Source organism: Aegilops tauschii, chromosome 6 (genome assembly GCF_002575655.3).
Source record: "Aegilops tauschii subsp. strangulata cultivar AL8/78 chromosome 6, Aet v6.0, whole genome shotgun sequence".
Classification (NCBI taxonomy): Eukaryota; Viridiplantae; Streptophyta; class Magnoliopsida; order Poales; family Poaceae; genus Aegilops; species Aegilops tauschii.
This window is the reverse complement of record NC_053040.3, coordinates 137,217,591-137,245,243: the sequence shown is the minus strand read 5'-3', so window position 1 is coordinate 137,245,243 and position 27,653 is coordinate 137,217,591. Positions and strand designations below refer to the sequence as shown.

General features: G+C 46.7%; 2 protein-coding genes across 5 annotated transcripts; one reads left to right on the top strand and one right to left on the bottom strand.

Moving 5' to 3' along the window:
* The first annotated feature begins 18,534 nt into the window (after positions 1-18,534).
* On the top strand, positions 18,535-19,845 carry LOC109746436 (uncharacterized). The gene is made up of 2 exons (XM_020305558.4): positions 18,535-18,750; positions 19,356-19,845. Exons 1-2 carry the CDS (start codon positions 18,672-18,674, stop codon positions 19,550-19,552), a joined length of 276 nt encoding a protein of 91 aa, XP_020161147.1. The 5' UTR covers positions 18,535-18,671; the 3' UTR covers positions 19,553-19,845.
* A 224-nt stretch (positions 19,846-20,069) lies between these two features.
* Positions 20,070-25,831, bottom strand: LOC109746426 (putative glucose-6-phosphate 1-epimerase). 4 transcript variants are annotated; one of them, XR_012187419.1, is made up of 11 exons: positions 25,410-25,827; positions 24,302-24,993; positions 22,762-22,836; positions 22,586-22,642; positions 22,352-22,506; positions 22,138-22,278; positions 21,745-21,847; positions 21,570-21,669; positions 21,360-21,433; positions 21,020-21,264; positions 20,070-20,429 (listed from the first exon to the last, which is right to left on the bottom strand). XR_012187419.1 is itself a non-coding variant. In XM_020305544.4 (10 exons), exons 2-9 carry the CDS (start codon positions 23,005-23,007, stop codon positions 21,044-21,046), a joined length of 936 nt encoding a protein of 311 aa, XP_020161133.1. In that variant the 5' UTR covers positions 23,008-24,993; positions 25,410-25,831; the 3' UTR covers positions 20,070-20,429; positions 21,020-21,043. The 4 variants fall into 4 exon arrangements, 3 of the variants coding, with proteins under 3 accessions (XP_020161133.1, XP_020161132.1, XP_073357299.1); XM_020305544.4 differs by lacking the exon at positions 21,360-21,433 and having other exon boundaries at positions 22,924-24,993; positions 25,410-25,831; XM_020305543.4 differs by lacking the exon at positions 21,360-21,433 and having other exon boundaries at positions 25,410-25,831.
* Between the last annotated feature and the right edge of the window lie 1,822 nt (positions 25,832-27,653).

Here is a 27,653-nt window from a genome sequence, read left to right as displayed (position 1 = left end):
GGTAAATCACACTGTGTGAGGTACAGGATATAAAAGTGGTTGGTGGGATCGATCTATTACAACTCTCTGAAGTAGTAGCTGGTACAGATCGAATTACAGAGGAATTGAGTGTTCTAGCGAGATGAACTAGGTCAGGTAGCCGCCGCCGCCGGGTTCGGGTGATCCACTGGATGCCTTCGCTTGTGAGTGAGATGTGCTTAAGTAGTGGTGGTAGTCCTGGGCTGGGCCGTCTTCCATTCAGGGCCGAGGTATCTGCTGTTGGGCTTGCGGGCGCGGCTGGGCCGCGCCGGTCCAGGCGGGGCCGCGTCTGCTGGTGGGGTTTCCTCGTCAGGGGCGCTGACATCCCCCCCTTCTTTGCGTGAGGCTTGACCCCAAGCCTCTGCCTGCGGGAATCGGTGCTGGAGTGCTTCCTTGTCCTCCCAAGTGTGCCCGAGACCAGCGCTCGACGACCACTCCACTTGTACTTGCTCACACATCGCCCCGTGTTTCTTGCGCCATCGAGTTTGCAGAATCTTGACAGGAATAGCGAGATCATCAGTACAAAGAGGAAGCTCAGAATGAACTTGCGTACCAGGAAGAAGTGCTTTGCGGAGTTGCGAGACATGGAAGACTGGATGCACAGTTGCTTGTGGTGGTAGTTGAATCTTGTAAGCCACTTCATTGATGCGCTGAATGATCGGAAATGGACCATAGTACTTGAAAGCTAGTTTGTGATTTGCTCGGGAGGCAACCGATGATTGAACATACGGTTGTAGCTTCAGGAAAACTTGCTCTCCCACTTCAAAGGTGCGCTCGGATCTTCGCTTATCAGCTTGCATCTTCATGCATTGCTTGCTCGGTTGAGATCTTGCTGTATCAGTTCTTGCATCACGGAGCGCTCTTCCAGCCATGCTTGGAGCGATGGTACCGAGCAAGAATCAGTAGCTGACAGCCCCCATTGACGTGGTTCATGGCCAAACATAGCCTTGAAGGGGCTCATACCAATGGCTGAATGCAAAGATGTGTTGTACCAGAACTGGGCGAGAGGTGTCCAAAACTCCAGCGTTTTGGACACGCGTGAGTGAAACAGCGGAGGAAAGTCTCGAGACATTAGTTAACCCGTTCCGTTTGTCCGTCAGTTTGAGGATGGTTGGCTGTGCTCAGGCGGAGCTCTGTCCCTGCATACTTGAAAAGCTCTTGCCAAAAATGACTTTGTAAACACTGGGTCACGATCCGAGACTATAGCTTGAGGGAACCCATGGATCTTGTATATCTGACTCATGTAAAGTTGAGCTACTTTGGCAGCAGTGTACGGATGCGCTAAGGGCAAGAAATGCGCAAACCTTGTTCTTTTGTCCATTATAACCCAGAGGCAATTGTAAGCGCCTGATTGTGGTAGACCATCAATGAAGTCCATCGAGATCAGTTCCCACGGTTGAGAAGGAATTGGCAGAGGTAGCAAGAGCCCCGGTGAAGCCGAGTGATCTGGTTTGGCTTGCTGACAAGTGGTGCAGCATTTGATGTACTGTGAGATATGCGCTTTCATCTTGGGCCATGCAAATAGGCGTCGCACGCGAGAATAAGTTGCGGGGAATCCAGAATGACCCCCAAGTGCACTATCATGAAAAGCTCTAATGATGCGCTGCTGTAACTCCGTGGATCCGCCCAACCATATACGATCTCTGAATCGTATAATCCCTTGCTGCAGAGAGAAGCGCTCTTTTGGATCCTTGCGAAGAGCCAGCTGTTCCAATAAACGAAGTGCTTGAGGATTTGAATTATAACTGGCTAGAAGTTCATCCAGCCATGCTGGCTGACACGAAGTTACTGCCGTCGGGATTTCAACAGGCCGTGCCCGGGATAAGGCATCCGCGGCACTGTTTTCAGATCCTTTGCGGTACCGAATTTGGTAGCGCAAACCCAGCAATTTCGTGAAAGCTTTCTGTTCTCAGGGCGTGGTCAGCCTCTGCTCCTCCAAATGCACCAAACTGCGCTGATCCGTGAGGATAATGAATTCAGCATGTTGAAGATATGGCCTCCATTGTTCCACTGCCACTAAGATCGCCAAGTACTCCTTTTCATAAGCAGATAACCCGCGGTACCTTGGTGAAAGGGCCTTGCTGATGAAGGCGATTGGATGGCCTTGTTGCTGCAGAACAGCACCAATTCCTGAATCACTGGCGTCTGTCTCAACCGTGAACTGTTGATTGAAATTGGGCAAGGCGAGGACTGGTGCTGAAACAAGTTGTTGTTGCAAGAGTCTGAAAGTTGTTTCTGTGGTGGATGTCCAGACGAAGGCCACCCCTTTCTTGAGCAGGTTAAAGAGTGGCCGAGCAATGATCTCGAAATTCTTGACAAAGCGGCGATAGTAGCCGGCCAAACCCAAGAAACTCCGCATTGCCTTGACATCTGTGGGCACTGCCCAGTTGGACACCGCCTTGATCTTCACTGGATCCGTGGCCACTCCAGCAGGGCTGATCACATGACCCAGGTAAGAGATTTGTTGCTGACCGAATGCACATTTGGATAGTTTCACTTTCCAGCTGTCGCGGCGCAGAAGAGTAAGCACTTCCCGGAGTTTCTGCACGTGCTCACGGAGAGTCTTACTGTGTACCAAGATGTCGTCGAAGAAGCAAAGCACTCCCTTGCGTGACACAGGTTTCAAAGTGCCATTCATAGCGCCATTAAAAGTACCAGGTCCTCCAGCCAAACCAAACGACAGAACTTTGCATTCGTAATGGCCAAAGTGAGTTTGGAAGGCAGTCTTGTTCTCCCCGCCCTCGGCCAGTCTGATCTGATGGTATCCCGCACGCAGATCTAGCTTCGTGAACCAACATGATCCAAACAGCTCATCCAAAAGCTCTTCTATGACAGGTACAGGGTATTTGGCAACATTAGTCAAAGCATTGAGGTGCCTATAGTCGACACAGAGTTGCCAGGTACCGTCCTTCTTCTTCACAAGTATCACCGGAGAGGAAAAGGCACATGTGCTTGGTTGTATGATCCCGACTTTGAGCAGTTCTTCTACTTGCTTTTCAATTTCATCCTTGTGATCCGGCTTGTGACGGTAAGGTCTGATGTTAACCGGTTGTGCTCCTGGAATCAACGGAATACAATGGTCGCAAGCCCTACGAGGTGGCAATCCTTGTGGTTCTCCAAACACCTCCGAAAATTCAGACAACAGTTGCTGAATAGGTTCTGGTACCGGTTGTTGCTGTTCCTCCCCCATGGTGACTGAACAGATTTGAATAATATGCGAGACCGCTCCCTGTTTGCATAGCGCTTGCAATTGAACACTGTTGATGGTCAAGCAAGTGGACGATGATGCTTCATGGCCTTTGAGAACCACGACTCTATCAGCAGACTGAAATTCCAGAGTTTTGGCTCGCCAATCCACTGTCATGGGACTGTGAGCTTCAAGCCAATCCATTCCCAAAATCGCGCCATAAGTGCCCAGGGCTAGTATCTTCATATCAGTGGCAAACTCCTGCCCTTGCGAAAACCACGCACATTGACGAACCACTGAAGTGCAAAAGAGTTCACCTCCATCAGCCACCTTAACCCGACAAGCTGTGCTTAATGGCTGCACTCCGGTTAGTTGCTTGCCGTGATGAAGACGCTTGTCGTGCATCGCCGAACGCCCCGTGGATGACCTCCTCCTGGAGCAAGGCGAGGGAGCACGCCGTATCCAAGTCAGGTGGTCGTTGCACCAAGACCACCGCCCGGATGTCCGCCCGTAAACCTTCCACAAAACGGGTGAGGAAGTAATAAGGATGAATTGAATCTGAATAAGAGCTTAAATTGTTGATGATGGATTCGAACTGCTCAATATAATCAGTAACAGTAGATGTCTGTCTTATGGTGTAAAACTGGCGAATGAGCAACTGGTGCCGATCGCGACCGAAACGAGTGCAAAGCAAGGCAGTAAAAGACTCCCAATCAAACTGAGACAATTTTGTTTGAATAGTTTGCAACCACACTGACGCTGCCCCTGAGAAATTGAGCGAGGCCATGGGTACCCAAAACGACTAGTGTATGCCAAACATGTCAAAGTACTGTTTGCACAAGACCTTCCAGAGGCGTGGGTTGTCCCCAGCGAACACGGGAAACACAATCGAAGGGTGTGCCTGGCCCAATCCCGTGAGCAGCTGACTAGCATGCGTGAAAGGTGAAGAAATAGTAAACTAGGGACTGTGAGTGATCTGACCGTTGTTCGGGAGCGGCGGCGGGGTCATGAAAGACGCCGGCGGCGGCTCCCGTTGTTGATTTGCAACGCCGTGGTCATCAGACCCATGGAGAAGATCCGTCGCGCCAGCTCCGGAGTCCGGAAGGGCTCCGAGCGTCGCAGGCTGCTGCAGAGGAGCGGTGCCCGAGTGGTTGTCGCTGCCCTCCTTCGGTGGCGCGGGCCGCGCCTGTTGGAGAACCGCCACCGCGTCGCTCAGATCCGCGACCCAACGCTCCAGATCAGGGCGCCAAGAGAGCAGATCATCAATCTTGGCGTTGGTCACCTTGCTAGCCGCCGTGTTCGCCTCCAGAGTGGCGTCGAGCTTGTCCAAAAATGCCTTGATGGCCGGATCCATCGCGGCGAGTTGTTGCCTGGCCAGATGTGAGCTCCGGGTGTGGATGAACTGCGCCAGATCGAACGCGAGGAAGAGGTTGTGGATGTCTCTGATACCAGATGTGAGATACAGGATATAGAAGTGGTTGGTAGGATCGATCTATTACAACTCTCTGAAGTAGTAGCTGGTACAGATCGAATTACAGAGGAATGGAGTGTTCTAGCGAGATGAACTAGGTCAGGTAGCCGCCGCCGCCGGGTTCGGGTGATCCACTGGATGCCTTCGCTTGTGAGTGAGATGCGCTTAAGTAGTGGTGGTAGTCCTGGGCTGGGCCGTCTTCCATTCAGGGGCGAGATATCTGCTGTTGGGCTTGCGGGCGCGGCTGGGCCGCGCCGGTCCAGGCGGGGCCGCGTCTGCTGGTGGGGTTTCCTCGTCAGGGGCGCTGACACACTGACACGCCAATTACACGCGCCACACCATTACACGCGCCGTGTGGCGCATGTGCAACAGCAGATCAAGCAACTAGCTAGGGCTAGCAAGGAGTTCATATCAGTCGCGCGTGCGTGCCCATCTGCGTCGGCCGCGACCGGTTTTCCCTGTTTTGCCCGTCGATCGACCGCCAGTGGCATGGATCGAAGCGTCGGCAGGATGGAGCGCACCGATAGGATCATCGTCAGAGAGCGACACAACATTTCAACACCGGGGACGGTGGCCGATTTTGCGAGCTCGTGCTTTATTTTATTTTGAAAACGGAGGCAAACACGATTGCTTTACGCTTGGTTTACGCTAGTAATACTAAGTTAACCTCTGAAACACTGGTGCCGGGGCACAGCCTGAATTGAAGGGACAAGCAGACTGAATTGGAGTCGTTTTGGGCAGGAAGTTTCCGCGTTTCTTCGCGCTTGTGGGCGCGGATAAATGCTCATGCCTGCATCACGACTTGGCGACGACGACGAATCAAGCATCACTCATGGGTTGCGTCCGTGTGACGGTGATGCACTACCAGACGGTAGGGTAACGAGGAATTGCCATGCAACTGCATGAATCGTCGTCAGGGAACCCAAGGAGAGAGAAAGTAAATCCCGCGTAAACCATCGTGAGACAAGCGCGCGCGCGTAGACACAGAGAGATTATCATGTATTCAAAAGGGGCATTTTAAACTAGATTGAACATCGGGACTGTGATCTAAATTCACCCGTTGACTCATCTCTGACGGTATCAGTGGACGAAGGTTCATGTAGAGGGTTACATCAACGAGAAATATGACGGTAAATGTGATAAAAGCAATTTTAGCAAAGTCGTCCCATCGACCCAATCATCATAATAACTGTTATTATGTTGATTTTGGTTAAAATAACACTCTAACAAAGCTATCGTTTCGGCATAATTTATGGAGCTCACTCCATAAACGATCCCATAACCTTCATATTGGTGGGTGGGGAGGTCCAGTATGAAACTCGCTCCATACCCAACCGTCAATGGAGGAGGGAAGTTATAAGTTCTTCCTCATTGTAGCACAACCGGGTTTTGAAGCTGCACGGTTCTGGTATATCACTAGTAGAAAACAGGGCTTTGGTCACAGAGCAGTATTCACATTAGTCCCGGTTCAGTCACGAACCGGGACTAATGTGAGCATTCGTCCCGGTTCGTGCGGCTAAGGCATTAGTCCCGGATCACCTGGGCCCTTTAGTCCCGGTTGGTGCCACGAACCGGGACTAAAGGGTGCAATGCCCATTAGTCCCGGTTGGTGGCACCAACCGGGACTAAAGGTCTAATGGGCTTTGAGGCATTAGTACCGGTTCATGGCACGAACCGGTACTAAAGGTCCCATTTTCAAACTCTACCCCCCTCCCCCCGTGGACCGTTTTTTCAGTTTTAGAAAAAACAAAAGAAAATGATGGAAATGTCAAAAAAATAAAATAAAATAAGTTTCCCATGTGATATGTGGTCTAGTTGTTGGGAAAATTTACAAATATGAATTTCGACTTTATTTGCAAAATCTCTCTGGAATTTGTAAAATGGGCATAACTTTTGCATACGAACTCGGATGAAAAAGTTTTTATATGAAAAATCATCTACTCGAAAAGTTACATCCGAATTTAACGGGGGGAACCCCGTTAAACATTTTCAAAATCCTCAAAAACCTAACAGAAAAAAAGTTACGGGGCTTTTAAGATCTAGAGTGGAAAAAATCGAAAAAAAATTCAAACTTACTAGTGGCGCAGTGCGCCACTAGTAACAGAAACAAAATATAGTTTCAATTTTTTTTTGGAAAAAATGTGGTCAAATATGGTCAAACTGTGGTCAAACAATGGTCAAACTAATTATTAAAGAAATATTAGTGTTACTAAATAATTATTTCAGTTATTTTGAATTTTGGTCAAATCTGGTCAAAATGTGGTCAAACAATGGTCAAACTAATTATTCTAGAATATTAGTGTTACTAAATAATTATTTCAGTTATTTTGAATTTTGGTCAAATCTGGTCAAACTGTGGTCAAACAATGGTCAAACTAATTATTCAAGAAATATTAGTGTTACTAAATAATTATTGTTTTTTAAAACAATAGTTTCAAACTCAAACAGTGAAATGTGTCACTTCATGCTCAAGCAAAATTCCTGAGGGTTAATAGGATTGACATCTTACTATTGTCAGGAAAACAACAAGTGCAGACTTGGAAACGAGGAAGAATAGAACCCGAAAGTTAAGCGTGCTCAGGCTGGGGGAGTGGGAGGATGGGTGACCGTTCGGGAAGTTAGATGATTTGGAATGATGAGGGGTGATTAGAGATTAGAGGATAAATTGAGCAGTGGTGATGGGTGATGATTAGAGATTGGAGGTTAAAATAATTTAGAAATTTGAAAATAAAAAAATTCAAAAAATTTAAAAAAAATTCATAAAATTACCAACCGGGACTAAAGGTGGAGCTCCACGTGGCCGCGGCCTTTAGTCCCGGTTTGTGTAAGAACCGGGACTAAAGGGGAGAGGCATTAGTAACGACCCTTTAGTCCCAGTTCAAAAACCGGGACTAAAGGGCCTTACCAACCGGGCCAAAAGCCCCTTTTTCTACTAGTGTATGCACCACCGGACACAATTGACGGTGAGCCTGGTGACGGGGCGACCAACCACTCGTCCATTAGTGGCTTCCACCGTTCCCCTATCTCAAGATGGTCGTCCGGTTGGCCACGCTGCTTCATCCCTGGCTATGAAAAGTCCGGCGACGAGGCAAACCAATCACCAAAGCCCTATTTGCCTCCTTCCCCCAAATCTCCTCCATCATTCCACCACCCTCGTTCGGGTGAAGGAGGAAGTGGATGTCGTCCTCGTCGGCCCCCTCCTCCAAGTGAACGACGTCATCCACGTCGAGCCCCCTCCTCCAAGTGAACGACGCCGTCCACGTCGAGCCAGTGCCGGAGCCCGAGGACCCGACCAACGTCGTGCTATGGCTCTCCACCCACAAAGCTTGCAACAAGGAGCTCATCCTCCAAGAGTTTAGCCCCGCACTCACTGACGAGGAGGAGGAGCGGCTGCTCGTGGATGCCGCTCATGAGTCTGACCCTACGCATACTTCGAATATCTATTGGAGGAGGAGGAGGAGAACGGCGATGAAGTGGAGGGCGAAGAATATATGACACTATACACCGACTAATGTAGGTAGTACAAGGTAGCAATGTCGCTCGAATAGCCACATTGCTTATATTTTAAAAATGTCTTTAAACAACATTTTAAATCACTAATTACATGTAAAACAACATATCTTGGCCAACAAATATAGTCGATATCAAGTTATCATGTTGATACATGTATTCTGTTAGACTAACTGGAGCTTCAATTGCCCCTACAAAAAAGTACTTCATCTGATCCAAGAAAAGTGTTGCAACACTATTTTGGCTTGGAGGGAGTAGAATTTTTTAATGTTGTGTTGTAGTGACTTTGTGTTTGCACACAACGATTAAGAACCGATGACTTTTTATTTAATAAAATGGTTGCGTGCATTGTTTGATGCAGAGACTGAGATACCGCTCCTTAAAAAAATCAAGGGCAGATGACGATGGCATATACAACAACTCTACTAGATAGAGTAGAGTTGCGCCAACGGTCATCGACGGTCTCCCGCTAGGTGCCGCTTCCTGTTGAATTCGAGTTATGATACACAGTGACGTTAAAAGAAATGGAGAACAAAGACTTGCACGCACGTTCATGCAGTGAGCGTCAACCGGTCAAGGGCGTCAACCATGCACAGTAGAACGAGGAAACTTCCGACCGGCTTCGTTGCAACGCGGGTGTAATTTAAGTTCGCGTCAGCTTCCACTGAACACTCTTAAATTCTCCACTGCCTCCGTTGCATCGTCATGTCTGTACTCTCGGCGTATCAGGACGTGCATGGATGCATACACTGACGAGCGACGAAGATGATGCCATCCCAACCTGCACCCCGCACACACTTATCTAGCTAGAAAAGTGCCCCTTGGACGTAGCTAAAAGTTGAGTACTAGTTAGTTTTTACGTGTAGATAACGGGAGCTGTTATCATCAGTTTGGTTAGAGCATCTACAGCCCTGACCGACTAATTCGATCCCTCAAACGTCCGCGGGCACTGATGCACGTCTTATATTTGCTACTCTTCATCCGCGTATCTCATATCCAACACTTTATATCCATATTTCATATGCAACGTTGAGCTATTCTATGTGATCCAACAACGGACAACAAAAATTGGCTGCAAACGAACACAAGAACGGCTGCAAACGGATATTAACAGACTTTGCAACATCCAAAAGATCATCTTAGTTCGTCACCGGACAAGTTCTTAAACTTCTACAACTAAAAATGATATAAACATATGAGGAGGGGGGCAGGATCACCACTTCCTCGCCGGGCCTTTGCCCTTCGATCGTCGGCGCAGCTGTAGGCGTCCGCGGCTGGTGGAGAGTCTTGGTCATCCAAGGAGGAGGTGCAGTTGTCGCCGTCTTTGGAGTCGGAGTCGGAGAGGACGATGGGCCCCTTCATCCGACGGACTGCCCTGTCCTGCTACCGCTTCAACTTGACAATCCGAGCCTCCTCCGTCGCTGCCTCCTTCACCTCGCGCTCCGACTGCTAAATAGCAAGCCGGAGCGCATTGGCGTTCTTCCGTCAGAGGCAGCGAGCATCTGTCTCCACCTCATGAGGGACTGGCGGCAGACCCGTGCGAGGAGCCGCTCGTCCTTGTCGGGCTCCGCTCGCATCCCGTGGTCGCGGCGCGCGGACTGCTCCGCCGCGTCCCTCTCCCGTGCCCGCCGCCTCTCGCGGAGGAGCGGCCGGTGGGGGAAGGAGACGACACGGGCACTAGCACCCATCGTTGCCCGCATGGAGGAGCGGCCAGTGGGGGGAGGAGACGGCGCGGGGGCGGTGCGGACTGCGCTGTCCTGGCGGAGCTGTGCGCGGGCCGGGAGGATCCAGCTCCGGCGTCCATGAAGGAAATATGCCCTAGAGGCACTAATAAAGTTGATTATTTATATTTCCTTATATCATGATAAATGTTTAGTATTCATGCTAGGATTGTATTAACCGGAAACTTGATACATGTGCGAATACATAGACAAAACAAAGTGCCCCTAGTATGCCTCTACTTGACTAGTTCGTTGATCAAAGATGGTTAAGTTTCCTGACCATAGACATGTGTTGTCATTTGATGAACGGGATCACATCATTAGGAGAATGATGTGATGGACAAGACCCATCCGTTAGCTTAGCATAATGATCGTTAAGTTCTATTGCCATTGCTTTCTACATGACTTATACATATTCCTTTGACTATGAGATTATGCAACTCCCGAATACCGGAGGAACACCTTGTGTGCTATCAAACGTCACAATGTAACTGGATGATTATAAAGATGCTCTACAGGTGTCTCCGAAGGTGTTTGTTGGGTTGGCATAGATCAAGATTAGGATTTGTCACTCCGAGTATCGAAGAGGTATCTCTGGGGCCTCTCGGTAATGCACATCATGTTAAGCCTTGCAAGCAATGTGACTAATGAGTTAGTTGCAGGATGATGCATTACGGAACGAGTAAAGAGACTTGCCGGTAACGAGATTGACTAGGTATGAGGATACCGACGATCGAATCTCGGGCGAGTAACATACTGAGGACAAAGGAATGACGTATGTTGTCATTGCGGTTTGACCGATAAAGATCTTCGTAGAATATGTAGGAACCAATATGAGCATCCAGGTTCCTCTGTTGGTTATTGATCGGAGATGTGTCTCGGTCATGTCTACATAGTTCTCGAACCCGTAGGGTCCGCACGCTTAATATTTGGTGACGATTTGTATTATGAGTTATGTGTTTTGGTGACCGAAGATTGTTCGGTGTTCCGGATGAGATCATGGACATGACGAGGAGTCTCGAAATGGTCGAGATGTAAAGATTGATATATTGGACGATAGTATTCGGACACCGGAATGGTTTCGGAGTGGTTCTGGTATTTTTCGGAATACCGAGGGGTTACCGGAACCCCCCGGGGAAAGTAATGGGCCTACATGGGCCATAGGGAAGAGGTGAGGCAGCCCAAAAGAGGTGTCCGCGCCCCCTCCCATGGGGAGTCCGAATTGGACTAGGGGAGGGGGCGCGCCCCCCTTTCCTGTTGGGGAACGTAGTAATTTCAAAAATTTCCTACGCACACGCAAAATCATGGTGATGCATAGCAACGAGAGGGGAGAGTCTTGTCCACGTACCCTCGTAGACCGAAAGCGGAAGCGTTATAACAACGCGGTTGATGTAGTCGTACGTCTTCACGATCGACCGATCCTAGTACCGAAAGTACGACACCTCCGCGATCTGCACACGTTCAGCTCGGTGACGTCCCACGAACTCACGATCCAGCAGAGTGTCGAGGGAGAGCTTCGTCAGCACGACGGCGTGATGACAATGATGATGAAGCTACCGGCGCAGGGCTTCGCCTAAGCACTACGACGATATGACCGAGGTGGATTATGGTGGAGGGGGGCACCGCACGCGGCTAAGGGATCAATGATCAACTTCTGTGTCTATGGGGTGCCCCCTGACCACGTATATAAAGGATGGAGGGAGGAGGAGGCCGGCCTTCATAGGGCGCGCCCAAGTGTGGAGTCCTTCTAGGACTCCCTAGTCCTAGTAGTATTCCACCTCCCACATGGAATAGGAAAATGGGAAGGGAGAAGGAGAAGGAAGGAAGGGGGAGCCCCCTTTCCCTAGTCCAATTCAGACCAGTCCATGGGGAAGGGGCGCGGCCACCCTTGAGGCCTTTCTCTCCTTTCCCGTATGGCCCATTAAGGCCCAATACGAATTCCCGTAACTCTCCGGTACTCTGAAAAATACCCGAATCACTCGGAACCTTTCCGATGTCCGAATATAGCCTTCCAATATATCGATCATTACGTCTCGACCATTTCGAGACTCCTCGTCATGTCCCCGATCTCATCCGGGACTCCGAACAAACTTCGGTCATCAAATCACATAACTCATAATACAAATCGTCACAGAACGTTAAGCGTGCAGACCCTACGGGTTTGAGAACTATGTAGACATGACCGAGACTCATCTCCGGTCAATAACCAATAGCGGAACCTGGATGCTCATATTGGTTCCTACATATTCTACGAAGATCTTTATCGATCAAACCGCATAACAACATACGTTGTTCCCTTTGTCATCGGTATGTTACTTGCCCGAGATTCGATCGTCGGTATCTCAATACCTAGTTCAATCTCGTTACCGGCAAGTCTCTTTACTCGTTCCGTAATGCATCATCCCGCAACTAACTCATTAGTCACAATGCTTGCAAGGCTTATAGTGATGTGCATTACCGAGAGGGCCCAGAGATACCTCTCCGATACATGGAGTGACAAATCCTAATCTCGATCTATGCCAATTCAACAAACACCATCGGAGACACCTGTAGAGCATCTTTATAATCACCCAGTTACGTTGTGACGTTTGATAGCACACAAGGTGTTCCTCCGGTATTCGGGAGTTGCATAATCTCATAGTTTGAGGAACATGTATAAGTCATGAAGAAAGCAGTAGCAATGAAACTGTAACGATCATAATGCTAAGCTAACGAATGGGTCTTGTCCATCACATCATTCTCCTAATGATGTGATCCCGTTCATCAAATGACAACACATGTCTATGGTTAGGAAACATAACCATCTTTGATAAACGAGCTAGTCAACTAGAGGCATACTAGGGACACTTTGTTTTGTCTATGTATTCACACATGTACTAAGTTTCCGGTTAATACAATTCTAGCATGAATAATAAACATTTATCATGAAATAAGGAAATAAATAATAACTTTATTATTGCCTCTAGGGCATATTTCCTTCATTTCCTTCTCCTATTCCCTCTCCTCCCCCTTTCCCCCTCCGGAAGAAGGAAGGGGGAAGCCGAATTGGACATGGAGGCCCCTTGGCCTGCCTCCTTCCTCTCCTCCTTTATATACGGGGGCAGGGGGGCACCCCAAAGTATAACAATTGTTCTCTTAGCCGTGTGCGGTGCCCCCCTCCACAGTTTACTCCTCCGGTCATAGCGCCGTAGTGCTTAGGCGAAGCCTGTGCGGATCACATCACCATCACCGTCATCACGCCGTCGTACTGACGAAACTCTCTCTCGACCCTCTGCTGGATCAAGAGTTCGAGGGACGTCATCGAGCTGAACGTGTGCTGAACTCGGAGGTGCCGTACGTTCGGTACTTGATCGGTTGGATCATGAAGACGTTCGACTACATCATCCGCATTAAACTAACACTTCCGCTTTCGGTCTATGAGGGTACGTGGACACACTCTCCCCCTCTCGTTGCTATGCATCTCCTAGATAGATCTTGCGTGAGCGTAGGATTTTTTGTGAAATTGCATGCTACATTTCCCAACAGTCCACGCCGCGCCGGCACGGGAGCTGCGGTGACGCTCCAGATCCGAAGCTGCCGCCGTGTCCACTTTGGTCCGCTCCAACGCATTGCAGAGGGCCATCTCCTTCTCGTAGTCGAGGTTAGAGCCGAAGTCGCTGCCGGAGCTGGACATCGGAGTGGATGGGTTTGGAGTCGAAGAGGAAGAGAAGAGGACATAGCGAGAGAGAGTGAGCTAGGGTTCGAAAGCGAGGCCGGATTGGGTTTTTTGTGGGATAGTTGTGGGGAAGGTGGTGGGTCGTGCCTGTCAGGTGGACGCGTCCGAGCGTGCCCGGGCCGTCCCATACCTAGATTTAGGCTGGATATGAGGGGTGTTGGTCAGTCTGGGCGTTTGTCCGCGGTCTGAGAGGTCCGGTTGAGTCGGTTTTTTTTTACCGGACGGCCTGTCCGGGCATTTGAGACGAGTTATCGACTATAGATACTCTTATACACTACCCAATAGTAAAACTAAAGGAAAAGAAAAAAGAAGAAGAATTATATCTACTTACCCATATTTACAACCCCCAAGCGAGTGGTTTAAGCAAAGCATATTCACATGGGAAATTAACATAAACCCCCTCCATTTATAATCTAAATATAGGAGATTTTAATACGGGTTACATACGAATGTATATAGACATCTTTTAAAATGTATATTCACTTATTTTACTTTATATGTAGTTCATATTAAAATCTCTAAAAAGGCTTATACTCATTTGTTGTTCTCTTTAGTGAGTGACAGTTCGGAGTTAATCACTTTGGCGCCTGAAAGACCCAGCTCACGCAGAGAGCAGAACGATGCGGCGTTGCCGTGCGATTGAATCAACGAATCCACCCGCATGCAAAACTTGGCCTTCCCGGCTGCACCGCTGCCGCCACTTGTTAATTGGCCCGATCCACGCCGGCCATCTTATCCAGACGGACCAACTCCATCTGGCCATCCAGTGTGTGTCGACCGAGAAGAAGGCAGCGGCAGTGCACGCTGCGCTTTTATTCTCGTGTGGCGAAGCAAAGCGCGCCAGGGTGCTCTGCTCCGCGCTTGGTTGCGTCGTTGCCTGTAAAGAAGATAAAGATGAACACGCAGGGGCCCTATGTAAGTAAACGAGCGATCCTACGAAAATACAAAGGTGAACATGGATGCGCGCGCATCCATGTGAATAGTATTCATAATAAATATTAGAAAAAATAAAAAAATTCTGAAATTTCGCGGTATGAATCTTAGTCAATCATTCTACTCACGTGTGAAGTTTCATGATGTATTAACACCCATGATATTTTTAGTGAAGAAAATCCGAATGCAATCATACTATTTAGTAAACAGTGTTTTTTAATATAGCTTCAATTAGTTTCGATTTTGTCATTTTTGCTCAGATTACCACGGATGTAATTTCTTCATGAAACTTCATATGCAAGTATACCGGTTGATTATGTATATATAAAAAATAAATTCAGATTTTTTTGATTTTTTCTAGTATTTTTTTGAATTTACTATTTATAAAAGATGCGCACACACCCATGTTCACCAAATCCTCGTCCAGCGATCCTACTGCTAAATGAAAGAAGCATCAAACCAAGACCGAACCCCTAAAAAAAATCATAGCAAGACCGACCTGGCCTGGTCGTTCGGGCTCGGGTTCGGGTTCGGGTTCGGGTTCTACGGCGCTCTGCCATGAATGGATGTGTCTCGCGTGCATTTGGCAGGCAGAAGCAGGTGAAAAGTAAAGACCATGGAGGACAGATGATGACTGGTGTGGACGTGCAGTGGTGTAGCCAGCGATGGGAGTCAGTAGCGGGATGAAAATTTCTTTCCACCTCGTTTTTTTTGTGTGATCTTTCGTCAGAGGGAGAACCTTTTTGCGTGAAACGGGCCGGCATCGGGGCTGTGTGCGCGCTGGATGGGGCCCAAATTTTGGCGCCCTTCTCCTCGTGGATAGACAGCCCTGAGGCCAACGAAAGCAACTAGTTGACGAGGGCTTCTTCGGAAGCCTCACAACGATTAGCGTCACTTGACGCACTCTAAGCCAGCGCCACGTGTCGCGCTCTGGCAGCTCCCCCGGATTTAATTTTTATTATATTTTTCGCACGTGTTTTCGGCTTTTTAACATTTTTTTTATTTTTTTGACTTTTTGGTTTTTCATCGGTCTTTCTTAGCTTTTAGACAAATAAAAAATTTGATTTTTTTTCATAAAAAACGTGTTTTTTGGCTTCCGCGAGAGGCACGACCATGCCTTTCGGAAATGAAAAAAAACATGCTTTCTACCTTTTTTTCTTTCGTGAGAGGCATGGTTTTGCCTCTCGAAAACGAAAAAAAACGCGTTTTCTGTTTCTTTTCCTTTCGCGAGAGGCATGGTTTTCTTTCCGCGAGAGGCACAGGTGTGCTTTCACGAGAGGCATGGCCGTGCCTCTTGGAAGCGGGAAAAATATATGCATTTTATTTTTTTTCCTTCCATGAGAGGCACGACCGTGCCTCCCGGAAATGGAAAAAAGTATGTGTGTTTTTTTTCCTTTCGCAAGAGGTATAATTTTGCTTCCGCGAGATGCACGGTTGTGCTTTTACGAGAGGCACGACCGTGCCTCCCGGAAACAAAAAAAAGTATGTGTTTTTTTCCTTTTGCAAGAGGTACAATTTTGCTTCCGCGAGATGCACGGTTGTGCTTTTACGAGAGGCATGGCCGTGCCTCCCGAAAACGAAAAAAGTATGTGTTTTCTTTTTTTTCCTTTTGCAAGAGCTACAATTTTGCTTCTGCGAGATGCACGGGTTGTGCTTTTACGAGAGGCACGGCCGTGCCTCCCGGAAACGAAAAAAAGTATGTGTTTTCTTTTTTTTCCTTTCTCAAGAGGTACAATTTTGCTTCCGCGAGATGCACGGTTGTGCTTTTACGAGAGGCACGGTCGTGCATTCCGGAAAGGAAAAAAGTATGCGTTTTCTTTTTTTCATAAGAGGTACAATTTTGCTTCCGCGAGATGCACGGCGGTGCCTCTTTCGGAAAGAAATTTTTTTTGTTCCCTGTATGGTTTTTCCGTCCGTTTTTTTCTGAAAAAAGTTCGTCAAAACCTATCAACATGGGATATAGTTTTGAAGATCTCGCCGCGAGGAATCCAATGATGAAAATGGTTCGAGATTTGGACGCACGGTTTAAGAGATAAAACATTCTGAATAAACAGATGTACGAAAAAAGAAAAAACTTCCAGGTTTCAACAAGTGGGGCGCATGCAGTGCGCCACTTTATCGCAACTTGAGAAGGTGGGAGTGATCTTTAAAAGAGGTACTCGTTAATTAGTGATTTCGAGGATGAATCCTATTTGGCGCCAGTTCGCAAACGGGCGGCTGAAGGCACGTCTAGTTGGGCTCGGCCCATCTTGCCTTTTTTATTATTTATGTTTTGTAAAACGTAAAAAGTGCAGCGCGTCTGATGGTATTAGAACCTAAGGCCTACTGGCCGTTAACGCCCTGCGCTAGCCAGCCCACCTGCCTCAAGTACTGTGTTTTCTACACACTTTTCTTCCTACGTTTTTTCTTTTTTCCTTCTTTTTGTTTTCTTATTTGGAATGGTTTTGCTTGGTTTTTATTTCTTTTTCATTTTTCTCAATTGAATGAATGTTTTAAAAAAATTGATGAACATTTTTGGAATTCGATGATTTTTTCCAAATTCTTTGAATTTTTTTCAAAATCAATGAACTTTTTTAATAATTTGTGAACTATTTTTAAAATTAATGAATATTTTTACAATTTGATGAGATTATTTGCAAAATCGAAGAACTTTTTTAAAGTTTAATAAACTTTTTGCAAATTCGCTGAAAGTTTTTCAATTTCGATGAACTTTTTCAAAGCTGTTGAACTTTTTTTCAAAGTCATGATTTTTTCTTCAGTTTTTGTGTTTTTCTCAAATTCATAAATTGTTTTTGAATTTGCATTTTCATTGAAATCTTTATTTAAAAAATGAACTTCTTTTGAATTCATGAACTTTGGGGCTGCTACACGTCGGCTGGCGGATCTTTTAAAACGATCCGCTGCCTCCCGAGCCGTTGGATGTGACGTAGCCCAACACAACCCAGCGGCTCAACGTCTCCCTCTACTTCGCAACAGAGATCTTGTTGCGGAAACATCTGCAACATAAGTTATGTTGCAGAATATATAGAATATATTTTTTGTAACATAGATTGTGTTCTGGATTATTTTTTTGCAATAGAGGTCTTGTCGCGGATTTTTGTTTGCAACATAGGTTTTGTTGCAAAGTTTGTTTACAAACAGAGCCGGTGTCGCAAAAACTTGTCTAAGTTGCAGTCCTCATCGCCGCTATGGTTTGCAACACCGCTGCTGTTGCGAGATAAGGTAAAGGGTCACGTGGTAGGCAAGGGAAATAAGTAATGAACATGTGCGAGTGTGTGAAAACGCATGGATCAAGGGCAATCCAATGGCTGCACGCGTGACGGTACTCGCAGTGCGATCAGCCAGCGGAGCATTAGTCTTTCCCTTTTTCCATTTGGTGAACTTTTTTTTGCATGTTTGTAAACTTCATTTGAAAACTGTGAACATATTTTCAAATAATCGAAGAATGTAAACTACTATTTAGTACTAGTTCTTAAAGATTTCGCGCTGTAAACACTCAATAATAGATAGGTGGTCGAGTGGTTAGGCTGCCTGTACAGAAGGACGATGGCATTTTTATGCCGGTTGCGTTCCCATAGGAGCTCCCCGGGCCCGGGATCGATGAGCGGGAAGCCTCTGCGAGGCCAGACCAATGGGCTAGTCCGGCGCCCGTCCGTGTCCAGAAACAAAATCTCTATGATTGCCAGCGCCCGGTTCCAACGAAAAAAAAAACCCTGCAGTCGTTCGTAGTACAGCGCATTTGCGCCACGTGAACCTCCACGGGCGATCCGCGGCACATGCGCAGGCGATCGCACGCACGGCGCGCCCAATCAGAGGCCCCGACGACCCTGTAAACGAATCTCATGGACCCGGGAAGCGAATCTCATCGAATCCGGGCCGAACCGCAGCGAACCGATCAGAGATCACAGGCCCGTCCCCGTGGGACTCGATCGCCCGCCAACAGACCGCCCGCCCTATATAAGGCCTGGCTATCGGCGGAAATGGCTAGAAGGCGCGCAGGAAACATTATTGCAGAGAGAGAGAGAGAGAGAGAGAGAGAGAGCGCTAGCTGTCAGTTGTCCGTGGCGGGCTACGAGGGAGGGAGCAGGTCGCGCCGCGCTTCGTCGCCGGCCAACCATGGCGTGGTGGCGGGAGAGGGTCGTCGCGCCGGTGCGGCGGGCCTGGCTCGCCGTTGCGCGGCGGGCGCGGAACCGCAGTAAGTGCGGCTACCTTAGCGCCCAGCAAACCAACCTCCATCGTTTCTGCAACGAATTATCTCTGAATTTCCGTTTCGGATTTTTTTATCTCTGAATTAACTTGCGAATACTTGCCATGGCTTTAGTTCAAATTTGAATTAAAACCACGATAAGTATTTTGGAACGGAGGGAGTAATTACGAAATGATTACAGTTGCTGCACTTTGTATACTATAGTTCTTATAAAATTACACTAGTACCCTAGTAGTAGTAGTAGTATAATATGTTTTCCCGAAATATAAATAGACAAATGTGCTGAGGAAAGAACAGGTCCATGCATAAAGTAAAATCAAAGGGGGACGAGCATTACAATGCTGCTGGTACTAAACCTATGCTGCCTTTGCTTATAACGGCCTATTTGGACATATACATAGTTCTAGGCCAACGAACAGGTTTTTTATAGACTATCCAGTCTTTGGGTACTTTGAATTCCTTATCTTATTATTTTTGCTAGCCAAATGTAGTCTTAGAAAACTAGGAGCAACGCATTTTCTACCACACGAAAGCTTGTATTTTCTACTGGTAGTTAACAACACTAACCATTTTTGTTGGCAAACCGGGCGCAGGGAGCACAGGGGTGGTGGACCTGCACAGGGACGTGCAAACCTGCGGATACGACGATGTTCAGGTGATGTGGAACATGCTGAGCTCGGAGAAACATGCCCTGGGCCACAGGCCGGCGGCGCCTGAGAAGCCGCCGCGGCGGCGGGCCACGTTCTGGAGGGCGTCGTTCTGGAACGTCGGAAAATGCGTGGCGCGGTGAGCCCTGCGACTGAATTCTGGCGCAGATAGCGGCGACACTGCGCCATCTAATAATCTCCAATAAGCCTGCTGCTACCATCTGGTGAGATGTACAGAGAATGATGCTCACCTGTAAGATGTTGGATGGGGCTGGGAAGAATGGGTCAGGGGCATCTCGCCTGCTGGCTTCTGCTGTTTGTATTGCTTTCCCTGCTTTGTTGTGGAATGAATCAAAGGCGGCAGACTGTGGCTTAATCCGTGTGACGATGCTACAAATTTCAAGCTCTGATCTTGTGTGCTTGTGGCATGTAATAAGCATCCAATCTCCCGTGCTAATGTCCAAGTAAAGTGAGGCAAATGATCCAATCTGTCTTTTCCGTTTTCTCAAATTAACAAAAAAAGAATTGTAAACACACACATACCCCCCCCCCCCCCTCCCCTCCCATTATTTCAAGATGTTTTAACTTTTTTCTGAATCAGATGTATGTAGACACGTTTTAGTGTGTTTGTTCACCCATTTCAGTCCCTACGTAGCCATATTCAAATATTCAAAGCGTCTTATAATAGTGAACGGAGGAAGTATTACACACCATACGGGTAAAGTGCTGCAATATGGCACGAGGCAACTCAAAATTGACACAATACTATTTGTGCAGTTTCAAATCAGCCTCCTATAATAGGGCAAAAAAATGGTGTAATGTAAAGCGACTGATTATGAATGTACATAAAGTCCCTAAAGATAGACAAAAATTCTCCGCCTCCTTTAAATCACGATGGAGATTTCAACTCCAGTGCTGCTCCAGAAAAACCACAGGCTACTTTGGAATTGTACACAAAAAAGAAAGCTGGAAGTTGGATGAAGAACATCCAGATTATCTTATTGACACTGAAGAGACTTCCTGCAGCCAAAGAAAAGTGAACATTAGACAAGCGCAGAATTTCTTTAACAAAAACTATTTTGGTGCAAGCCAAACAGCTAATACTGGTTCAACCCACAAGGCATCTTTTTATAACTACAGCATCTAGTATGAATCAAAACTGCTGATAGTTTGCAAATCAAACTCGGACCCTAAGTTCTCACGAACACCATGATAAAAGGCATGCTGTTCACCAAAATTGGAAATATATATTATTAAAGATGTGCAAATCATTCTTCAGCCGTATTCTCTGCAATAACAAACTATCATTTGAAGGAGCGCTGGCAAAATGACAATACTAAGTTCTGCTAGGATAAAATACTTGATATGAGAGATACTTGATTCCATTCTTAAAACTATTTCAATTACTGCACTAAAAACTAGTAAAATTCATTTTAAAACATACTCAAGCATTCACTATCCAGTCATGAATTATTCTGTAGCAACCGTGCCATCATAATATTTCGTAAATGGAGTTCATCAATAATAAAAGTAAGCAGGTGAAGTACATGCAATGATCTAAGCTTAAAGTTCAGAACAGACTACGCTAGGCAATACCACAGAACACTTACATAGCATTTCAACCACCAAAAGATCTAGATACGTTGCATCTGTTGAATCATTTCAGGATCCAACAGTCCACTGCTGTAACTGGATGGCACAGGGGAAATTTCCTGCCTTCCTTGCCACTCTTCACCAGGCCTTAAAGTAATTGGCTTCTCAATACGTGCAGCCCCTACACACAGCATGCACTTGTACTCCTCGGCACCAAAATCTGGCATTGCTTTTGCTTTCCTGTCCCATGGGTTCCAAACAACTGCAATCAAAGGAAATATAGCGATGACACACCACAAAAAACAACTCGACCAACCAGGCACTAGCACCTGGTGGCATTGTTTAGAGAAAAACAACCTGACACCAGTCACTGCACGGCGCAGAATACATTCCGCCTCATGCAGGGTCGAACTCTGGTGGGCAGATTGGCACTGGCACATGCCCACCAACCGAGCATTTAACGACGACAGACCATGGAAGTAAACAAAATCAAATGCCAAAGTAACCACTCATGTTTCCATAGTATGGAGTATGCTAAATTTAGAAAGAAAAATGAAGCTAACTCACCAACATCTGGAAGTTCCTTTTTCCTTAATACGAATGTCCTTTTTTTCTCATGGTCAATTGTCACAATCTTGGGTGGGGCACTTAGATATATCCTGTCCACCTTCATAATCAACATTCAACAGAGTTAGTGCCTTACCACAGTGGCCCCATAATATGAAGCATATACAAAGCTTACTTCAGATTCAAATACAACTGCATCGCCTTGTTCAGTACAACGAATCTTAGATTGCAGATTATCATGATAGTCCAAGGTATCCAAACCCTCAACCCGTACTTCGCTGGAATGTGAAACACATGCTTCAGAGAACAAAATATTAAATCCTAAAATAGTGCCTAAGTAAAAAAAATGTGTAATAGCCAAGTTGTTCATTCGCAAGTGTATCTATTCTGCAATTGAAATAGTGCCGAAGTATTGAATCCTAAAATGGCTCATTCAACATGACTCAGCACTACAGAAAATGCTATAGAAGGTACAGTCAGTCCTTCCCAACAAAATAATTATAGGAAATACAAATACAAGTTAATACAAACAAAAAATTAGGAAATAAAGTAACATTCCAAAAGGTACCTGATATCAGAGACTGAAAAGTATGTGTGGTATGCAAAAGTAAATTGGAATGGCTTGCCATCAGCATTCTTATTTTTTATTCGAGATGTGAGGATCAGATCTCCCCTCGGGCTAAGAGCAACTTGCAAACGAAGTTCATAACTGCAATGTATGGATAATCAACATCATCAATTTAACATGGGAACAAGGAATTTAATATTTACTAGACACAAACCTGTGTGGCCAGGTCTTCATATCTTCTTCAGACTGCTTGAGTATCAAGTCAATATGACAATCAGAAGTGGTATCTGGAAGAGGAGGACTCTCATCAACACTCCAAAGTCGGTTCCTCGCGAATCCATGCTGTTCAACAACTCCGTGGTTCCCTAACTGCATGATGGTAATGCTCATTTGGGTACTAATACATTGGAAAAGCATAACTAGACTACTAACAACAGGAGGAGCATACTTGAGGAAAACAAATTTGTATGCCCCCACGAATCGCTTTTGGTGGTTTGAAAGAAGCCTGCAAAGGAAAAATATGGAATGCATGATGAAGCGTAGGCAAATGATGAATGCAGAAGGCACTCCAGAGAACAATTGGTCCACAGAATATCCGTTTATGAAAACTAAATATATGAGTACCTTCTTACTGAGAAATAACTGTTGTTCTCCAGAGTTATTTTTCCAAGAGGTTACTTGGCCTCCATACAAGTATACCTGATAACAAAGAAACCGAGAGGTGTTGAATGCATTTATACACATAAGTTCAAAAAAATCATATACAGAGACACTGGGATTTTATGCCTGTTCAGTTGGATGGATAATCAAGCAACGCGGTATTATCCTTATGGTAGGGAAACTGTTACCGATACTTTTTGTATTGTACATCAATTCCTCGAAAGCATGCCCTTAATGAAGACATAACTGCTTCAGGACTGGCTCAAGCTCAACTAGATAAGATTATAAACATAGATTTATATGAAGTTTTGCTACTGAGGCACTGAGCTAACCATACAGCCGTAATTACTTCAGACTAGATCACACTTCAGTTTGCATTGCCAAAGCAAAGAGATGGAAACTGGTTTAATGAAACAACTCAAATAAGTATGATGTCCTAGCAATTCTAAATACTGTCCAACAGATTTGCCCCCCATTGTGCAGAAGAACGTGTGTTCCTATGTCCAACTGTCCAAGAGAGGACGGGAGATAATATTGGAATATTTGCATTAACCTTCATCATCAGGTTTTTCTGAAATACTGAAATACTATAAAATAGAAATTAATTGACGAGTTTGGCAGCACAAATGTCGACACTAGGGGCATACCAACAGTGTCACATCGAGGTTTGATAGGACATCAGCCTGATAAATTATTATTCAGCCGAGCTGTCCAGAACCTTTATAATATACTCCAGAGACAATTAAAACAATACATGCCAATTCTTTTCAGAATAAGTCAGTGCTGGCATCTTGCATGTTCACGAATTAAATGTTCCTATTTGTTCACTGGCGCCAATTAATAAGAACTCTAAAAAATATACAATAAAATTTGAAGGATGAGCAGGCCAGGCCATCAGTCATGACCAAGTAATTTTAACAAAAAAAAAATAGTGAACATTGAACATGCCAAGTACACCAAAAGGATATTGGCAAGACCAGGTTAAGACACAGCTAAGCGAAGACATCACAGAGCCCACACCGGACCAACCATTTATCCACATAGCTGAACAATCCAATCAATCACTATTAAAAATCATGGAATCGCGGGGAAAATATCATGCGCCTCCACCAATGTCAAGGGTCAAACAAAAGTTGGCATTGACCGAACTATCTTTATCTCCTACATGGTCGCAACTCAGGTACATTTATTCAACATGAATTGCATTAATCCCTCTAGTAAACCACAGTTAACAACAAGTACAGACTTAATTACCCACTTATTTACTGTGACAGTGCAAATGCATTTTTCTTTTCTTGCGATGACTGTGCAGATACACCCGATCAGTCCTGCCCAACTCTTCGACGAACTAAAACCAACCGATTTGTGTGGATCGCGGCGAGACGAATGATCAGGTCGAGCAAAAGCTTCGATTTCTACCACGGGCAGCGCACGAAGGTATCGATCGAGTACCAGAGATGGCGTGGATTAGGGTTTAGATGGGGGAAGGAGAGGGAAGGGTGACCTCGGCGGAGCTGCCGCGGGCCTCGCGGAGGACGAACTTGTCGAGGCCGGTGGCACGCTCCTTCACGCGCTCCACGGAAGAGGCTCTCCCGGCCATCCAGGGCGGGTCCGCACGGGGAGGAAGGCGCTGGATCGCCCGGCGGCGGACACCGCGGCCGTGGTCGCCGAGGAGGAAGTGGCGGTTCGGGCCCGGAGAACGCGGCGGGAAATGGAGGGAACACTGAGGTTGGAAGAGGGGAAGGGGGATTATAGGAGGCACTTTCTTGTTTATAGGAGGGGTGGAATCGAGCCAAGCAGGCTCGTGGCTCGGGTCGCGACGCTCAGGCTCGCAAACAGTCGAGGCTTGGCTTGAGAGATAGAAACTTTCTATACTTGGAAGATCGGAGATGGTAATAAAATTAAATTCTGGCATGATATTTGGGCTGGGGATTGTTCCTCAAAGTGCAATACTGGGAAGGGTGATGATAGGCGCCGGTCGACCGGCCCAAATTTGGGCCGGTCAGCGCACAACCACCAGATTTATTCCTATGCAACCGTTGGATTTGGTCCTTTCCACCCGTGTCGTCTTCTTTCTTCGCACCGCTCGCGAGATGGAGGTCCACACGCTCCCACGGACATATCACCGCCCCTCGCTCACCGCTGTTGTTGCCGTACCCAAGGAGCTCTGGCGAGGTCCCGCTCGTGGCCACCGATCTAAAAAAGCAAAGAAATCTTCAATGATCCGTTGAAGCAAAAACATTAGCAGGTTCCAGCAAAAAAAGATATCGGTTCCAGCAAAAATACTCAGCAGGGAGAAATGGTTCCAGCAAAAACAAATCAGCAGGGACAAATGATCGTAGCAAAAAGGATTGCTGTTTCCAACAAAAATAAACACTCGTTCCAGCAAAAAATAACTCTGTAGGAAGACGCCCAGTGGTTTGATTGTAGCAAAACAGAAAAGATGGTAGCAAAAAAATTGCTAGTTCCAGCAAATATAAATAGTGGTTCCAGCAAATAAATTTAGTAAATAAGACTCCCAGTGGTTCGATTGTAGCAAGCAAAAAAGCTAGTTTCGACAAACAAAAACATTGGTTCCAGCAAAAAAAGTATGTCGTAGCAAAAATCATCACCTGTGCGGGTTCCCCAGCAAATTCAGACACCGGTTCCAGCAAAAATTGTTGACGGTCCCAACATGGGTGCCCGCCGGTTGCAGCTTCTCTGCCTGGTACTTCCAGCACGCCGGAGTGGTGGTTCCAGCAACTTCATCAACGGCGACGGCAACTCTGGTCGTAGCCGGATGCCCCGAGGGGTCGCAGCATGGCCCTGCTGGATGCGCTCGCGAGCTCGCCCATCGGCGACCCCGATCCCGCTGGATGCACTTGATGGCCCAAGCTCGCAGGCAGCAGAAAGTGACGGCGCGGCTTCGCCGGCAACATGGTGGCCGAGGAGTGAAAAGCAGCGGTGGCAACCCACTGCAGTAGTGGCTGGTCCGATGGGGAGAAAGGATGGGTGAAGAAGATGCGTTGCAGCTCTGGCAAGAAAATGAATGGATGAGAGCCCCCGTGAAGAGATAAGGTAACTTAAAGCGGTTGTGGGCCCACCAGCCACGCGTATCCCTCGCGCGAGAGTGCGTTCTGTTAGCCGTATGATGCGAGTCAATCAAACGGCTCGCGCGCGACCGGCGCAATACTCAGCCGGTCAGCCGGGTGGAAAGCTTTCCCTACTGGGAATTATTTGAGATCTGTAATCAAACTGACTATGTGGTGTCTTAGGTGTGGGATGGTTTAAATCTGAAGCTTACCTTCAGAAGGTGTGTGGATAAAGCCGGTTTTGATAAATGGTGTAGTTTAATTGAACATATTAAGCAGTTTCCCTTGTCTACCTCCTCTGATATCCCTGTTTGGACCCTAGAAAACAAGGGATTTATTCAGTTAAATCCTTTTATCATGCTATTAATTTTGGAGGAGTGGGGTATGAGATTGGGGATAGCCTCTCGAAGGTGCTCTGTCCCCAAAATATCCGTGTCTTTTTATGGCTTTGTGTTCATAACAAAGTCCTAACTAGGGATAATCTGGCTAAACGCAGGAATCTTGAAAATATATCTTGCCTTTTCTGTAATGAGAATGAATCAGTCCATCATCTCTTTTTTGAAGGTGTGGTTGCAGATCATGTATGGAGACTAGTTGCTGAATTTTTTCAGATTGCTCAAATCAAAAGTTTTGCGGACATTTGTGCCTTGTGGCGGTTACACAAATCTAAACCTGTGCTTAATATGATTGTTGCTGCCTCCTTGTGGAGCATTTGGAGATTGAGGAATGATTTTTGTTTCCAGGGGCGTACTTGGAAGGGCATGGGCTACGTGTTTGTGAAGCTTCGCGGTTTTCTTCATCAATGGGTTGTTCTCTGCAACGCCACTCAAACGACGCTCCTAAAGCAATTCATCTTTGCACTGGACACACGTCGTGGGGAGCTACTTCGCATCGCCTGGGACTGAATCTCCCCCTTGCTGAATTTGTTGACCAGTAGTTTGTTTTTCTATTTCAGTAGGGGCAATGTAATGAAAAAAGGAGAAGACTTGCTAGTAGTTGAGTGGTTGAACTTTTGAATCTGGTGTGTGCTGCTTCTTGAGCAGGATGGGTTTTTAAGTTTGTAAGGGCTGTTGCCCGGATCTGGCTTGTGTGTTCTGTTTGCCTCATCAATAAAATGGGGCGGGGGGGGGGGGGGGGGGAGGGGGGACTTTGCTGAACACAGGGGGCCCATAATGCACGCTGACCGCAGAGGGGTGGGGGCCGAGGATGTTGGAGATATGCCCTAGAGGCAATCATGCATGATGATATTTCCTATGTGTTTATGAATAAAGATAGTCCTTGGACATTACCAATGATGTGTATCAGCAAGTACGTGACTTGTTTGTGGGACTATGCATTGTATGATGACTGTCCTAAAAGGTCCCTAGTCGAAAGGGCTGTGTGGACGCGCAGCCGACTAGACTAGCATATGACACGGTCGATGGCTTGGTCTCACTAGCCATGGAGCATTGGATGCTAACCGGATAATATGGACTTGGAGGGATCTGGTCGGATTCGACATAGTCGGATCCGAGTCGAGATAAGGTCCGAGTCGGACAAACCCAACTATGAGACGCAACGATATGTCATCTGTGAGTCTCTAGTACAACATATGTTATATGTCCTAAGACCTGAGCTGGCACATGTACTCGGGATGGTGATAGACCTGCTTTGGGCCAACCAAACACTACTTCGTGACTGGGTAGTTACAAAGGTAGGTTTCGGGCTTGTCCAGACCCATGCTGTGAGACATGGTCGAGCAAGATGAGATTTGCCCCTCCGATCAGGAGAGATATACTCTGGGCC

Coding starts and splice junctions, on each gene's coding strand:
- LOC109746436 (XM_020305558.4), top strand. CDS start 18,672: ATGGCGTGGTGGCGGGAGAGGGTCGTCGCGCCGGTGCGGCGGGCCTGG. Junction 18,751..19,355: donor GCGGCGGGCGCGGAACCGCA/GTAAGTGCGGCT, acceptor AACCGGGCGCAG/GGAGCACAGGGGTGGTGGAC.
- LOC109746426 (XM_020305543.4), bottom strand. CDS start 24,712: ATGCCAGAATTTAATTTTATTACCATCTCCGATCTTCCAAGTATAGAA. Junction 22,837..24,301: donor CCCGCGGCAGCTCCGCCGAG/GTCACCCTTCCC, acceptor CTTTGTTATCAG/GTATACTTGTATGGAGGCCA. Junction 22,279..22,351: donor ATGAAGACCTGGCCACACAG/GTTTGTGTCTAG, acceptor CATACATTGCAG/TTATGAACTTCGTTTGCAAG.